At 46.8% G+C, this 17,323-nt stretch overlaps 1 protein-coding gene across 1 annotated transcript in view; it reads right to left on the reverse strand.

Annotated features, from left to right (window-relative positions):
- Positions 1-2,428: 2,428 nt before the first annotated feature.
- LOC140496210 (uncharacterized) overlaps positions 2,429-17,323 on the reverse strand; it is an 82,773-nt gene continuing 67,878 nt past the window's right edge. Inside the window, exons 7-10 of the mRNA XM_072595709.1 lie at positions 15,941-15,983; positions 15,728-15,846; positions 2,579-2,695; positions 2,429-2,486 (exon numbers count right to left, since the gene is read on the reverse strand). Coding sequence (XP_072451810.1) covers positions 2,448-2,486; positions 2,579-2,695; positions 15,728-15,846; positions 15,941-15,983 — 318 coding nt within the window. The 3' untranslated portion in view covers positions 2,429-2,447. The remainder of the gene's footprint in view (positions 2,487-2,578; positions 2,696-15,727; positions 15,847-15,940; positions 15,984-17,323) is intronic.

Below are 17,323 nucleotides of genomic sequence, written 5' to 3' on the forward strand. Positions count from 1 at the left end.
CTTGGGAAGGTGGGGGTGAGCTGTCTTCTTGAACCAGTCCACCTGCTGTGGGTTGACCCCCAATGCCATTAGGGAGGGAATTCCAGGATTTTGACCCAGCGATGGTGAAGGAATGGTGATATATTTCCAAGTCACGATGGTGAGTGTCTTGGTGAGAAATATGCAGGTGGTGGTGTTCCCATGTCTGTGCTGCCCTTGTCCTTCCAGATGGGTGTGGTTGTGGGTTTGGAAGGTGCTGTCTGAGGATCTTTGGTGAATTTCTGCAGTGCATCTTGTCGATAGTTCACACTGCTGTTACTGAGCATCAGTGATGGAGGGAGTGGATGCTTGTTGATTTAGTGGGGATTAAGCGGGCTGCTTTATCCTGGATGGTGTCAAGCTTGTTGAGCATCTTTGGGGCCGCACTCATCCAGGTAAGTGGGGAATATTCGCTCACACTCCTGATTTGTACCTTGCAGATGGTGGACAGGCTTTGCAGAGTCAGGAGTTACTCGTCACAGCCTCTGACCTGCTCTTGTAGCCACTGGGTTAATGTGGTGAGTCCAGTTGAGTTGCTGGTTCATGATAACCCCAGGATGTTGATGGTGGAGCATTCAGTGATGGGAACATCATTGAATGTCGAGGGGTGGGGGTTAGATTGTGTCTTCTTGGTGATGGTCACACCCTCGCATTTGTGTGGCTTGAAACTTGTCAGGCCAAGCCTGGATATTGTCCAGATCTTGTTACATTTGAACTTGGGCTGCTTCAGTATCTGAGGAGTCATGAATGATGTTGAACATTGAGCAATCATTGGCAAACACCCCCACATCTGACTTGGTGATGGAGGGAAGATCATTGATGAAGCAGCTGAAGATGTTTGGGCCTAGGACACTACTCTGAGGAATGTGTACAGAGATGTCCTGGAGCTAAGATGACTGACCTCCAACAACCACGAGCATCTTCCTATGTGTCAAGGGATGACTCTAAATACCAAAGATTTTGCCTCCTGATGCCCACTAATTCCAGTTTTGCTCGGACTCCTTGATGCCACACTTGGTTGAATGCAGCCTTGACGTCAAGGACTGTCACTCTTACCTCACCATTGGAATTCAGTTTTTTTGTCCATTTTTGAGCCAATGCTATAATGAGGTCAGGAGCTGAGTGGCCTGGTGGAACCTAAACTCGGCGTTACTGAGCAGGTGCTGCTGGAACGCACTGTTGATGGACACCTTCCATCACTTTCCTGATGGTCGAGAGTAGACTGATGGGTGGGAATTGGATTTGTCCTGCCTTTTATGTGCAGGACATGCCTGGGCAAATTTCCACATTATTGTGTAGATCCCAGTTTTGTAACTGTACTGAATCAGCTTAGCTAGGAATGTTGCAAGATCTGGAACACAAGTCTTCAGCACTATTGCCAGTACTATTGTACTATTTGTGGGCGGCACGGTGGCACAGTGGTTAGCACTGCTGCCTCACAGCGCCAGAGACCCGGGTTCAATTCCCGCCTCAGGTGACTATTTGTGTGGAGTTTGCACATTCTCCCCGTGTCTGCGTGGGTTTCCTCCGGGTGCTCCGGTTTCCTCCCACAGTCCAAAAATGTGCAGATTAAGTGAATTGGCCATGCTAAATTGCCCGTAGTGTTAGGTGAAGGGGTAAATGTAGGGGAATGGGTCTGGGTGGGTTGCGCTTTGGCGGGTTGGGCTGAAGGACCTGTTTCCACACTGTAAGGAATCAAAAAATGTTGTCAGGTCCTTTGCAGAATCCAGCATTTCCAGCCATCCCTTGATATTATGTGGAGTGAACTGAATTGGCTGAAGATTGGTATCTCTAACGCTGGGGGCCACTGGAGGAGGCCAAGATGGATCATCCACTCAGCACTTCTGGCTGAAGGTTGCTGTGAAAGCTGAGGGGAATGATGGTTGATGCAGAGCAGTGCATGAGTGAAAATCAACAGGATCTGGTGGGAGGGGGGAGAGACAGGTTCGGGGGAAGACTACACCAAGTTAGTGAGATTGGTGGACTCCTGAGGGGAAGTATCCTGAATATAAAATACCATTACCATCATTATCTCATATTTAATTCTATTCTGAAGACTTTGGAAACTAACAGCAGGTTGCTCTACATTTGCAGTAAAACAATGGATACACCATAAAGCTGAAATCATTGGAACTGTGGTTTAGATTAGAGTGGTGCTGGAAAAGAACAGCAGGTCAGGCAGCATCTGGGGAGCAGGAAAATTGACATTTCAGGCAAAAGTCCTTCATCGGGAATAGAAGCAGAGAGCCTCCAGGGTGGAGAGATAAATGGGGACTGTGTTTTATAAGAAAATTCAAACAAGATATTTCCATAATCTGCTGTTACAGTGGTCTTTCTCCCGCTGTGCTTCCATCCAGCAAGTTCTGCACTAATACAGCCATCACTGTAGCACAATTCCCAAAACTGAACAGTCGATTTTATGATAAAGTTCATTTACCTGCTGAAGAGGACAGGCTGGAGGATGATTCCTAAAGTGGAAATTCATACGTGAGATATTTTTCAATCAAATCGATGTTTATAAATAATGGAATTGAGATACTGAAGGATAATTCAGTCTTACCGGGGGTGTTTCACAGGGTCTGCCTGTCACTGGGGTAGTGACACTGACATGATTGGAAAGGTTACTCTGTGTTGTAATTTTAAATGGGTCACCACTTGGAAAAAAGGCAAAAATGTCCTGTAAAGAAATATGGTAAAAATATTGCAACAGATCATCCTAAATTAAAGATTCATACTATAAGTATTTCATAGATTGATTCATCTCCAACATGGAAATGTTAAACATCTTCATGTCTCTACCTGTCATCAGAGCACAGAAAAATGAGAAGTGTAATTGGTTTTGAGCAAGTGAAAGGAGATCAGGGAACATTCCAGAATGTCCCTGTACTTGATCAGTCCCCAAGCATCATTGTGTATTGGATAAATGTTTAAATACTTCAATGGTGAAGAAAACAAAATCATTTTTTTCACAAAATGTCAGTCCGCAGACTCCAAATGTGAGAATTCCCAAGTCTAATCCCTTCAGTGGGTGCTATTGTGTAACTGCTCTATCTATCCCTGATTGGAGGGGAATCCCACATTAACAGGAGTGGAATTGGGGCTAACCAGAGGCTCAGGCTGAGATCAAGTATTGGACTGCTGAAGGAAATCCAAACATTTAAAATTGAAGCTTTAATACAGCTCTCACTGGGGCCCTATTCAGCCTTCCCAGTCTGGTGGAGGTTCCAGATGTACCTGCTAAACATTGAGGCCTAGCAGGCAGGGACATATATAAACAGATGGACATGGAGCAGGAACAGGACAGACAGGCATTTGGGCCTGTTCCACAATTTAATAAGATCATAATACAGTGGAGCAGAAGGAGGCCATTTGGCCCATCGTATCTGCTCTGTGATTCAATAAGTTCAAGGGTGATGTGATCATCCTCACTTCCACTTCCCGACCTTTCTCCAATAATTCTTAACTCTGTCACTGAATAAAAATCTGTCGAACTCAGTCTTTAATACACTTTATGGCCCAGTCTCTCCAGGCCTCTGCAGTAAATAGTTTCATACGACCAGTGCCTCGGAGAAAAGACATTCCTCATCGTCTCTGTCTTAAACGGACACACCTTACTCTGAGATTATTCCCTCTGCCCCTGAACTCTCTCACAAAGAGAAATAACCCTCAGCATCTCAACTGTCAAACCCCCATAACCTGAAATGTTTCAACAAGGTCATCTCCCAATCTGTGAGACTTCAAGTACAGGCAAAATCTCATCAACTTCTTATCATAGCGATATCCCTCCATACAGAATCACAGAATTCTTACAATGCAGAATGAGGCCATTTGGCCCATTGTGCTTGCACACCTCTTCAAACAAGCATCATTACCTCATCCCAATCTCCTGCCTCCTCCCCAAAACCTTGCATATGATTTTGATCCAAATAACCAGCCAACGCCCTGTTGAAGGCATCAATTGAACCTGCCTGCACCACATTTCCAGGCAGTACATTCCATACTCTAACTCTTCACTCAGTGAAAATGTGTTTGTTTGTTCTCACATCACCCCTGTTTGATTTGCCCATCCCTTTAACTCCCTGCCCTCTTGTCCTTGTTCCTTTCACAAGCAGGAGCAGTTTCTCCCTGTGGGTTCCATCCAGCCCACTCGGTTTCAAAAGCCTCTATCAAATCTCCTCTCAGCCATCCTCTCTCGAATGAGAACAGTGTCAACTTCTTCAATCTATTCCCATCACTATCATTCCTCATTCCTGGACGTATTCTTGTAAATTACTTCTGCATTCTCTCCAATGCACTTACATCCTTTCTATAATAATATGCCCACATCTCCTAACAATACTCCACTTGCGGTCTAACCAATGAATTATACAAGTTCAACATTGCCTCCCTGTTCTTGTACTCCATGCCCCTACTAATACAGGTGAGAATACTGTGGGCTTCAACTGCTTTCTCCACTTGTCCCACCACCTTCAATGATCTGCGCGCCTAAACACCCAAGACCCTCTGCTCCTGCACCCCCTTTTCCTTGGGACCCACACAGTGAACATTTCGGGACTGCCTCCAATGTCCGTACATCTTTCCTTAGAGTAGGGGACCAAACTGTTCACTGTCTTCTTGGTGTGTTCCAGCAGGTGCCCAGTTTCATTTTAACAAGTCGTCCTTATTTTTACACTTCATTCCCTTTGAAATAAGGAGCAACATTCCATTGGCCTTTCCTATTACCTTCTGAACTTACACACTAACGTTTTGAGATTCCTGGAAGAGAACTACCAAAACCCTCTTTTGTCGTTTTCTGCAGGCTTTCTTCATTAAATAACATTCAGCTCCTCCAATCTCCCTGGCAAACCTGACAAACAGCCATGGTGTGATTGAAAACCATGTCCCCAGAAGACCGACCTGGGGTTCAGCATTACTCATCCAGTTACATTCCCACTTTCCCACCACTTCCCCTCCAGTTTGATTGGGCCGTGCTGTGCTGCTTTCTCGTTATTGCCAGCGCCAACACGTTCTCAATACGCACCGACCTTTCGTCCTTTCACACAATTAGTTCCCTTTCTTCTCTTATGCAGGCTCTTGTGAGACCCAGCAAACCACCACAAAGAAGAGACACAGACTGGAGTGCTTCAGTTCGAACCCCACCTCTGAAGAGGATGCTGCTGAGTGCTCAGAGGATGTCCCAGCAAGGCTTTCACTGCACCCTGTACCAGCTCAGACTTTCATCTCAGTGGGTACACTTTCTAGATTAGAGATAGGGGCACAGTCTGGTGAGCACATCATTCTGCTGTCCCACAGTTGGCCGAGGAAGAAATATCCCAGGTCACTGGTCAGGAGAGAACTGGAGACCAGGCACCTGCACAACACCAGGCAGAATATGACCCTCTGTTCACAGCAATTAAAGGAGATCAGCAACATGCAGAGAAACACCCAGCAACAGTATACAAGCTTGTCTGCAGCAGGCAGGAAAGTGAATCCAAGGATGGATGAGTGCACCAATGCTAGCTCTGGCACGATGGACAGGCTGGTGACTGCTCTGGAAACCCAGGTCCTGCACACCAAGTGTCTGCTGCTTTTACACACAGGCCTGAACTCCATTAGTGTAGCTATCAGCTCTCAGCATCAATGGCAAAGACAAAGGGGGATGAGGGACCTCAACCTCATTCCAGATCCTTCTTCCTCTCAGGGAGACAGGATGGTGTCAGCAGACACCCACAGGAGAAGGAGTCCCACATGAGACCTCCCGCAGCTTCTCAGGACAGTCTAGTGGTGTCTGGCCCCTTCACCTCCCTCCTGCCTCTGATGCTAATACCTACTGAAGTCCAAGCCAAGAGGGATGAACCTGAAACCCGGCAGGACAATCTCAGCTATCCTGGGCCCTCTAGAATCAAATATCCCTGATTTGGGTGACCAACCAAGTCTTCCAGGCTAACAAGACCGGCTACAGAGAACATTGCCTCTATCCCAGCAGCAGAAGGCCGGACTGCACTGAGACATCGGACTGAGACTGAAAGGAAATTAAAAACTGCACTGAGGGTGTATGGGTGACAGGATGACACATCAGTGCATTTCTCTAAGAATATGCTCCTTTGCATTCTCAAAGTGTCGGCTTCATTGTCTGTGCAGCTGTTGGAGCTAGTGAGAGGTGAGCAGCCTTTTCAGATATCCCAAGGGAGAAAGAAGCTGTCATGGCCAAGCCTTACTCATTCTCTCAGAAGCACCCAACTCCTTGACTGCAGATAGCATCAGAATTATGGATCCTGAACTGTGACCTCGATGACTACAGCTAAGGCAGGTTAATGTTAACAACACTAAGGATAAAAACAATGTTCAGGGATTCTGATAGGGCCTGGCCTGCACAAATCATCCACATTTACACAACCCTTGACAGTGAGAGGGTAGGTTCAGTGATGATATCACATATCTCTGCAGGCAACGTTTTATTCAATCTCTCAGCTTTCGGAGGGAGTGTATTGTCATTAAAAGCTGGGAGGTACACAATGGGGCGTTCACATCTTCCCTCTCCCTCATAGCACAATGATCTGCTGAGAGAATCTGCACAAAACACTGCTTCTCTCTGGTTAGGTGCTGCCCAACAGGATGCCCAAGTTTTTCAGGGCAATTGAGCAGTTTGACCCATTGAAGTCTAACCAATGATGGAAGGCTGTAATGGAGGTCCCTCAGAATTGCTCCCAACCTGCTGCAAATCGTGAGGGACTGCATCACCCAACACTCAGATCTCATGCTGTTGTTGAAGATCTAAAACTTGAGTGGGAGCAGCGGCCGAGGAAAAACGAACCCGGGAGACTAAAGCTAAGGTAAGACAGTTTGTTTCAAAATTACTTACCTGTAGCGGGCAGCGGAAGTGAGGTTGGAGCGCATAGCTGGGCGGGAAGGCAAGTGATTAGTATTTGAGTGGGTGTGTTCTAGACCCCAGGTCCTACTCCTGTAGGGCCTCCCTCCCACCCTCCTCCTCTAACCTAACTTTAAAGTCCACAGGTTATTGACTCAGTGTTCTTGTTTTTGGAGACAGTGCACAGTCATGGCAGCGCAGGCGGTGGAATGTTCCTCCTGCAGGATGTTTGAGGTAGGGGTGACCACCGATACTCCTGCCGACTTCGTGTGCAGGAAATGCAGTCAGATCCTGCTCCTCACCGAACGAGTTAGGGAACTGGAACTGGAGCTGGATGAGCTGAGGATTATTCGAGAGGCTGAGAGGGTGATCGATAGAAGCTACAGGGACATAGTTACGCCAGAGAACAGAGGTAGCTGGGTAACAGTTAGAGGTGGGAAGGGGAAGAAGCACGCAGTGCAGGGTTCCCCTATGGTCGTTCCCCTAAAAAATAAGTATACAGCTTTGGAAACTGTTGGGGGGGACAGCCTTGCAGGTGTAAGCTGCAGTGAAGGGGTCTGTGGCTCTGAGATTCAGAAGGGAAAGGGGGAGAAGAAGAGAGCGCTAGTTATAGGAGACTCTCTAGTTAGAGGGACGGACAGGCGGTTCTGTGGACATGGGCGAGACTCTCGGATGGTTTGTTGCCTCCCGGGTGCTAGGGTCCGAGACGTCTCGGACCGTGTCTTCAGAATCCTTAAGGGGGAGGGTGTGCAGCCAGAAGTTGTGGTACACATTGGCACCAACGACATAGGTAGGAAGAGGGGCGGGGAGGTCATTCAAGAGCTCAAGGAGTTAGGCTGGAAGCTAAAAGCTAGGACAGACAGAGTCGTCATCTCTGGGTTGTTGCCGGTGCCACGTGACAGAGAGGCAAAGAATAGGGAGAGAGTGCAGTTGAACACGTGGCTGCAAGGATGGTGTAGGAGGGAGGGCTTCAGATATTTGGACAATTGGACTGCATTCTGGGGAAGGTGGGACCTGTATAAACAGGACGGGTTGCACCTGAACCAGAAGGGCACCAATATCCTGGGGGGTAGGTTTGCTAGCACTCTTCGGGGGGGTTTAAACTAATTTGGGGATGGGATCCGGACTTGTAGTCCAGCAAGTAAGCTAGCTGTGTGTCAGGATGTCCAAGACTGTAGGGAGGCTGTGGAGAAGGTAGCACTGACAGGGACTACTTACAGACACAGAGATGGGCTCAAGTGCGTATACTTCAATGCAAGGAGTATCAGAAATAAGGTGGGTGAACTTAAGGCATGGATCGGTACCTGGGACTACGATGTTGTAGCCATCACGGAAACATGGATAGATGAGGGACAGGAATGGCTGTTGGAGGTTCCTGGGTACAGATGTTTCAGTAAGATTAGGGAGGGTGGTAAAAAAGGAGGGGGGGTGGCATTGCTAATTAGAAATGGTATAACGGCTGCAGAAAGGAAGTTTGAGGGGGATCTGCCTCTGGAGGTAGTATGGGCTGAAGTCAGAAATAGGAAAGGTGCAGTCACCTTGTTGGGTGTTTATTATAGGCCCCCCAATAGCAGCAGAGATGTGGAGAAACAGATTGGGAAACAGATTTTGGAAAGGTGTAGAAGCCACAGGGTCGTAGTCATGGGCGACTTCAACTTCCCAAATATTGATTGGAAGCTCTTTAGATCAAGTAGATTGGATGGGGCGGTGTTTGTGCAGTGTGTCCAGGAAGCTTTTCTAACGCAGTATGTAGATTGTCCAACCAGAGGGGAGGCCATATTGGATTTGGTACTCGGTAACGAACCGGGACAAGTGGTGGGCTTGTTAGTGGGTGAACATTTTGGTGATGGCGACCACAATTCTGTGACTTTCACCTTGGTTATGGAGAGAGATAGGTGCGCACAACAAGGAAGTTTCTACAATTGGGGGAAGGGAAATTACGATGCTGTAAGACAGGATTTGAGGAGCATACGTTGGGAGCATAGGCTGTCAGGGAAGGATGTGGTGGAAATGTGGGACTTTTTCAAGGAGCAGATACGACGTGTCCTTGATATGTATGTACCGATCAGGCAGGAAAGAAATGGTCGTGTGAGGGAGCCTTGGTTGACGAGGGAGGTTGAATGTCTAGTAAAGAGGAAGAAGGAGGCTTACATAAGGTTGAGGAAACAAGGTTCAGACAGAGCAGTGGAGGGATACAGGATAGCCAGAAGGGACCTGAAGAAAGGGATTAGGAGAGCTAAGAGAGGGCATGAAAAATCCCTGGCGGATAGGATCAAGGATAACCCCAAGGCATTCTATGCGTATGTGAGAAACCTGAGAATGACGAGAACGAGGGTAGGTCCGATCAAGGACAGTGGTGGGAGACTGTGTATTGAGTCGGAAGAGATAGGAGAGGTCTTGAACAAGTACTTCTCTTCAGTATTTACGAACGAGAGGGACTGTATTGTTGAAGAGGAGAGTGTGAAACGGACTGATAAGCTAGAAGAGATATCTGTTAGGAAGGAAAATGTGTTGGACATTTTGAACAACTTGAGGATAGACAAGTCCCCCGGGCCTGACGGGATATATCCTAGGATTATGTGGGAAGCAAGAGAGGAAATTGCAGTACCGTTGGCAATGATCTTCTCGTCTTCACTGGCAACGGGGGTGGTACCAGGGGACTGGAGAGTAGCGAATGTTGTGCCCCTGTTCAAAAAAGGGAATAGGGATAACCCCGGGAATTACAGGCCAGTTAGTCTTACTTCTGTGGTAGGCAAAGTAATGGAAAGGGTACTGAGGGATAGGATTTACGAGTATCTGGAACGGCACTGCTTGATTAGGGACAGCCAGCACGGATTTGTGAAGGGTAGGTCTTGCCTTACAAGTCTTATTGAATTCTTCGAGGAGGTGACCAAGCATGTGGATGAGGGTAGACCAGTGGATGTAGTGTACATGGATTTTAGTAAGGCATTTGATAAGGTTCCCCATGGTAGGCTTATGCGGAAAGTCAGGAGGCATGGGATAGAGGGAAATTTGGCCAATTGGATAGAAAACTGGCTAACCGGTCGAAGTCAGAGAGTGGTAGTAGATGGTAAATATTCAGCATGGAGTCCAGTTACAAGTGGAGTTCCGCAGGGATCAGTTCTGGGTCCTCTGCTGTTTGTAATTTTTATTAATGACTTAGATGAGGGAGTCGAAGGGTGGGTCAGTAAATTTGCAGATGATACAAAGATAGGTGGAGTTGTGGACAGTGAGGAGGGCTGTTGTCGGCTGCAGAGGGACTTAGATATGATGCAGAGCTGGGCTGAGGAGTGGCAGATGGAGTTCAACCCTGCCAAGTGTGAAGTTGTCCATTTTGGAAGAACAAATAAGAATGCGGAATACAGGGTTAATGGTAGGGTTCTTGGTCAGGTGGAGGAACAGAGGAATCTTGAGGTCTATGTACATAGATCTTTGAAGGTTGCCACTCAGGTGGATAGAGTTTGTAAGAAGGCCTATGGAGTATTATCGTTCATTAGCAGAGGGATTGAATTCAAGAGTCGTGAGGTGATGTTGCAGCTGTAGAGGACTTTGGTTAGGCCACAGTTGGAGTACTGTGTGCAGTTCTGGTCGCCTCACTTTAGGAAAGATGTGGAAGCTTTGGAGAGGGTGCAGAGAAGATTTACCAGGATGTTGCCTGGAATGGAGAGTAGGTCGTACGAGGATAGGTTGAGAGTTCTCGGCCTTTTCTCGTTGGAACGGCGAAGGATGAGGGGTGACTTGATAGAGGTTTATAAGATGATCAGAGGAATAGATAGAGTAGACAGTCAGAAACTTTTTCCCCGGGTACAACAGAGTGTTACAAGGGGACATAAATTTAAGGTGAAGGGTGGAAGGTATAGGGGAGATGTCAGGGGTGGGTTCTTCACCCAGAGAGTGGTGGGGGCATGGAATGCGCTGCCCGTGGGAGTGGTAGAGTCAGATTCATTGGCGACCTTTAAGCGGCATTTGGATAGGTACATGGATGGGTGCTTAATCTAGGATAGAAGTTCGGCACAACATCGTGGGCCGAAGGGCCTGTTCTGTGCTGTATTGTTCTATGTTCTATGTTCCATGTTCTATGTTCTATAACCTCATGAGATGGGACTGTCCTATCTCACTGACTGCTGCTTTCTCCAAAATAGCAGGAAAACCTGCAAAGTGCAGATACTGGAAGGTGGAAGCACCTGAAGAGAGCAAGCAGACAATCACATGAAGAACAAACCCATTTCTTCATTAACAGACAAGCTCAAGGAGGGCACAAATTGTCTGCTCCACACATACTGATCTGGGGTGTCTTGCCTTACACCTCACCGAGAGTTACAGAATGAAAGGAAGTTGAAAACCCAGCACATTCATCCTGGAAACAGGTTTCAGTAATTTCCTCGTGCTTGATGAAACATAGCTCTATCATGCTTCCTTGGGCACCTCTCCTTGTCAATGTCCTGATCCTCATCTTCCTCCTCAGAAACTTCCTCAATGAAGTTGCACACCATTTCTGGTTCGACTCTAAGTCCCGACAGGAGCAGTGCAGGCAGCAAAGCCTCACAGGAATGCAAGAGCCAAAGATGGCCATTCAGCCCATGAAACTGCCCTGCCCTTCAGTATGATCATAGCTGATTGAACATTTCAAAAGTCCTTTACTCACCCTATCCCTATATTAGTGACCACCAGAAATGTATCAATCTCTCCCTTAAACATACTCAAATCTGGATTCTCCACATCCTTCTGCGGAGAATTCTTTGGAAGACTGAGAGTTCCAAAGGTTCACAACCCTCTGAGTAAAAACAATTCTCCTCATTCACACCGAAGTGGCATCCCCCTTATTTTTCAATTGTTCCTGGTTCTAGACCCCCCCCCACGAGGGGTAACGTTTCACCCGCATCAACCCAGTCTATCCCTTTAACTATTTTGCATTTTTCAGTGAAATCATTTCTTATTCTTTGAAACTCTAGAGAATAAAGACCAATTTTTTTTCAATCTTTCTTCATTGGACAGTATTACCAACGTCAACAGGTCTACGATCAGTTCCATTATGGCCCTGGTGGAAACATGGACAGTGTCGTGTCTCTGTTCTGCCTCAGTCTGAGCCTTATGTAAAGGTGTCATCAGTTTTTGATGGAGTTGATGAAGTGGGAACCTTTTCAGTTGCCGATGTTTACCGGCTGGTGATAGGAAACGATCAGAGCAAGATGGGTGCACTCTATAGCACCCTGTACCTGGGAGAAACCAGCTCGAGGGGAGAATCCCACTGTTCAGGCTGCTTGACTGAGTCAACACGTACATCATTTGTAGATGTATGAGATTCATATGTGTCCCTGTCTGCAAAGTAACTGGCAGAAGCAAGCAGCTCATTAGCATCCCTGAGCTCGAAAGTGAAGTCTGAAGGGGGTGACGAGGTGTGTGTTTTGTCTAAAAGCAGCTGTGATGATGTGCTGAGGCTGGGTGTTTGGTGATGCCCACTTGCATGGATCAAGGGTGGAAGAGGACAGTGTCCATGGAGCATGTGGTGAAATGTTGGAAAGATGGAGTTGTCCAAAGGCATGGAGAAGGAGGCAATAAGCTGCAGTTGCCAGGTAACCGCAGTGACATCCATGTAGTTTAGTTTGAATTGGTGTCATCTAGTTTCTCAGGGACAGGGAGGAGAACTGGAAGCTGCATACAGTGACGGGATTGGGGCTGATAATGAGATGCAACTTCATGGAAATGAAATGGTGACTGCTCATGTGCAAGATTCGGAATTTGCTGTGTGAACTGTTGGGAAAACTGGAAATGTTATTCCCAACATTGAGGACCTGATTTTTCCATTCTCTCTGTATTTTCCCAATTTTCTTACCATTTCCCATGCCACTCAAGGGAGCAGAAATTTCCACCCAAAAGGACACTCTCCTCAAGTCAAACTGAGAGATGCTGAGAGCGGGAGTGAAATTCAAAAGCCGATGTTTCTTTTGAAGCAAGATGTAACACAGGAACAACATTGCACTGATTGCTGGAAATGGACCCATAAACCAGGGGCAATAGAAGAGCAGCATGTTCTCCCAGAACCTTCTAGAATAGAGAATGTACCTCAGGATAGATAAGGAAATATTTCCTTGACCTCCATTGAACTTAGCCAGATTACAGGAGGTTACAGAGGTTTTATCTCTCAGTGAGAAGTATTCCCTTTCCTCTCCAACAAAACCAAGGAAAAAATTCATCTTTTGAGAGATACTGGGACAGTGTCATTGATGAGTGTGTTGTTGCAGCTCCTGATCACGTTGGTCTTATCCAAACTCTCCACAATTACTGAGACCAAACCCAAGCAGCCTATTGCTGATAATGACAGTTCAAGGAAAAGCTGATCAAGTGGTGAACCAATTTTGTGCTGAAATGGTGAATTTGCTGAAGAAAATACAAACTGGTGAGAGCACTTCAGCATCGGTCACTGGAACTAAAGTACTTGAGCGAGAACTTACAATGTCTCAATGATAAACATGTGGAAGCAAATTCAACAAAGATTGATCTTCACTTTAAAACGTCAAATATCAAAAACCTCTCTGAGATCGTTTGACAAATACCGTGAATAGAACAAGGAATTGCTGATGGCTCAGAATAGTTGGCTGAGTGCAGAATTAAAAACCAGGGCGGATGGATTACTGATGCTTTGACATGAAAAGAACAATTAAAGTTCGAAATGCTGATGCAAACTGGGAAACACGAATGATGAGATATTCAGTGTGAAAGACAATATCCAGACTTTACAACAGGCAAAGAGATTTTTAAGGAACAGATTTAGGACCAATTAGTAACCTATGGAGGAAAAGTTTTGAAATGAACGGAATTGCCATGTAAACTGGTCAAACTTGTGTCTGGGATTTACAGATAACTCTGAAACAAAGATAACTGCACTGACCAGAGGAGGTGAATGAAAAAAAATCAATAAATTTGAGAATGAATTGGGAGATAAAGAGAGAAAACAAATGTTTGAAGGAAATTAATGGCAGATAACATTCACACTAACTGTCAGACAATAATCATCTCCAACAAGAGAGAATCGAACATTCAAGCCATTACTATTGTTGACTTCCACCCCCCCCCCCCTCCCCCGCACCTTATAACATCATGGTCTTACCCCTGACCAGAAATGGGACTGATCAGCTATATCAGTCCTGTGGCTGTGAGAGCAGGTCAGCGGCTCGGTATTCTGCTGTGAGTGACTCACCTCTGCACTCGTAAGCCTGTCTACAAGGCACACCTCAGCATTCTGATGGGATACTCTCCACTTGTCCTTACTATGGTTCCAGCTGATGACGGGACTGGACAGGTCAGATCTTAAAATGAAATCGACCTTGATAGATTGTATAGATCATACTTCTATTTACTTAGATGTGGGGATTATGTATCACATCTGACGGTGAGGAAAGCAAATGCAATGTTAGCATTCACTTGGAGAGGGCAAGATTACGAGAGCAGAAATGTCCTGCTGAGGCCACAAGACAGGGGTAGAATGAGGCCATTCAGCCCATTGAATCAGCTCTAGCATTCAATTATGGCTGGCCTGTTCCTCAACCACATTCTCCTGCCTGCTCCCCATAACCCTTACTCCCTTACTGATCAAGAACCTGTCCATCTCTATCTTAAAGACACTTGGACAATGAGATCCACAGCTTCAGCACCCTCTGGCAGCAGAAATTCCTCCTCATCTAAATGGTCGTCCCTTCACCCTGAGGCTGTGTCCCCGGGTCCTAATCTCCTATTGGTGGAAACATTTTCTCCACATCCACTCAATCCAGGCCTCTTAGTATCAAGTTTCAGTCAGATCCCCCTCATCCGACTACATGCCATTGAGTATGTTCCCAGAGTTCCCATTTGCTCCTCATGGGACAAGCCCTTTATCCTCGGGATCATTCTTTTAAGCCTCCTCGAGACTTCCTCCAATACCCTTCCTTCGATATGGGGCCCAAAACTCAGACTCAGCAACACATTTCTGTTATTATATTCGAGCTGTCTTAAAATTAATGTCAATAAAACATTTGCCCGTATGTTAATCTCGGGAGAATTCTGAATGAGGAACAACATTCTAGAAGCTTGGCAGTTCGCAGGATAAAGGCAACCACTTGGTTGGCATCACATCCACCACCTTCAACACTCACTACGTGCAGCTCAGGATCACAGTGGTAGCAGTAAGTACCATTTATTGGATTAACTCACCAAAACTCCTTGAAAATCACCTTTCAAACCTGCTCCATCCATCATCAAGAAGGATGATGCCAGAAGGTGAATGAAATCAGCACCGTCTGCAAGTTACCCTTCAAGCCACACACCATCTGATCTGGTCATAAATCACCATTCGTTCACAGCCACTGAGTAAAACTCCCAGAACTCCCCTCCTGTCAGCATTGTGGGGATAAACATTATGGAGGTTCAAGTAGGCAGCACACAACCAGCTTCTCCAGAGCAATTAGGGACAGGGAACTATTGTTGGCCCATCCAACAACACCTGCATCCTGGGAGAGAATGAAAAAACATGACTGATTTCCCTGGTTTGTCTGCACTAGCGGGAGCTCAGACACTGCAGCAGAGTTGGGAGGCCCATTGAAAATCCATGTATGGGCACTGATATCAAAGTCAGAACGGGATTTCAAGCAGGAGGTTCATCTGAACTGAGAGGCCGAAATATTGTTACATTGCTGGTTTTTAAACAGATTAAAAATAAACATAGAGACTGGGGTGGGAGAGCTACAGAATATTTTGCAGAGGCATGTTCAAGACTTGGGCAGAGCTGTATTGAACTGCAGTAAGAATGTGATAACAGTCTCACTTTCCAGGCCAATTGAACCTTATATTGGAGTTTATTTACAGTGTGGAGATGAGCACGATTCATACCTTCGATTCCAGTGTTAGGGCAAAGAAGAAACCCAGACGGTCACATCTGCAAGTGATTGTATCCACCTTGTTCCCTATTCCGTTTATGAGGGTGTTACATCCATTCAGATCGAAGGGGCCTGTATTGGAGAATTATTAATCATGAGAATCATTCCCTCATTTACACATTCCAGTATTGAGTGATGTCGGCATTTTAAAACAATCTTCACTTACCATTTCCACCAGAGTCCCAGGAGCTGCATGGTGGAGAATCGGGCTAAAATGGAAAAGATAAACCAGAACATTAGCTTCACCAACAATAACACAGTTGAAGCAGCTGGGTCGATACAAACACATTGAGACATTTCTCTCTCGCCTGTCTAACAGGGTAAGGCAGGGAAGGAGGAGGAAATGTGATGCCAACTGGGAAATTATTGGGTTATAATTTTCCGGATCCTGGGTATGACCTCAGTGTTCCCACCAAAGCAACTTTACACAAAGCAGATTCCTAATTGGTCACCTCCCCATTCACCATCTTTAACTTTACCAGGAAGTACAGGGCCCGGGGGAGGGTCGGAAGCAGTGTCCAGACAGCAGCCTCATTGGGAGAGGAGAACGCTGCTGGACACGGGAGAGACCGAGCAGACACCTTCAAATCGGGGCACTCACAAATGTCTCTCTCTTCAGTGGTGAGAACGATACAAAGTCCTGTGAGGAACCTCAGGTTGGACAGTGATCCCTCTGAAAGACTGTCTGCACTACTCCAGGACCACTGTGAGCATTGCAGCTCCCTAAAGCTGTCAGTTATATCAGTTACCCATGGTCCACTGCCCTCCTAGTGAGAGAGCCCTCCACCATGTTACTCAACTCCTGACAGAGCAGGGGCCTGTGTAACACCAGCAGCATTGCAGCACTGGAGGATCATGGTCCCTGATTGGGGCCATATTTGGCCTCACTGCCTGGCCATCTCTGTGGAGGTTGCTGCTGAGTCCTGTGATAGCTCCAGTCCCTTATCATGAGAAACTCACCCCTGGACAGAGTTAAGGAATACCCACTCAAGGAGTTAAGGAATAGCCAGTGTCCCCATAACCACGCCCACTCAAGTTACTGTCTCCACCCCCACCTTGAATTCCAGCCTCACTCCAGGTCCTAGCCCCCATCCATGCCGAGTCTTCACCATTCCCCCAGACCTCGCCCTCACTGAGGATGAACATTTTGTCCTCAATATTGGCCTCACTTTTATTCCTCTACACTCCCAGATTAATGAGTTTGTCACACACTGTGGCCTTGAACGTTTTTTCCGCCACCTCCTCCTCTGGGCCTACTTTTACAACCAAGATTCCTGCCCACCCACCGAGGATCCCTTCTCCCACCTCCAAGACACCCCATCCACCTCGACACCCCATGCTGGCCTGTTACCCGCCCTTGATCTCTTCATTTCAAACTGCTGCCAGAACATCAACTGGCTCAACTTGTTCACCCCCCTCACCCACTCCAACCTCCCACCCTCACAATGCACAGCCCTCCACTCCCTCCGCTCCAACCCCAACCTCACCATCAATCCAGTGGACAAAGAGGGTGCAGTGGTGGTTTGGTGCACTGACCTCTACACCGCTG

This window comes from Chiloscyllium punctatum, chromosome 26 (genome assembly GCF_047496795.1).
Source record: "Chiloscyllium punctatum isolate Juve2018m chromosome 26, sChiPun1.3, whole genome shotgun sequence".
Taxonomy (NCBI): Eukaryota; Metazoa; Chordata; class Chondrichthyes; order Orectolobiformes; family Hemiscylliidae; genus Chiloscyllium; species Chiloscyllium punctatum.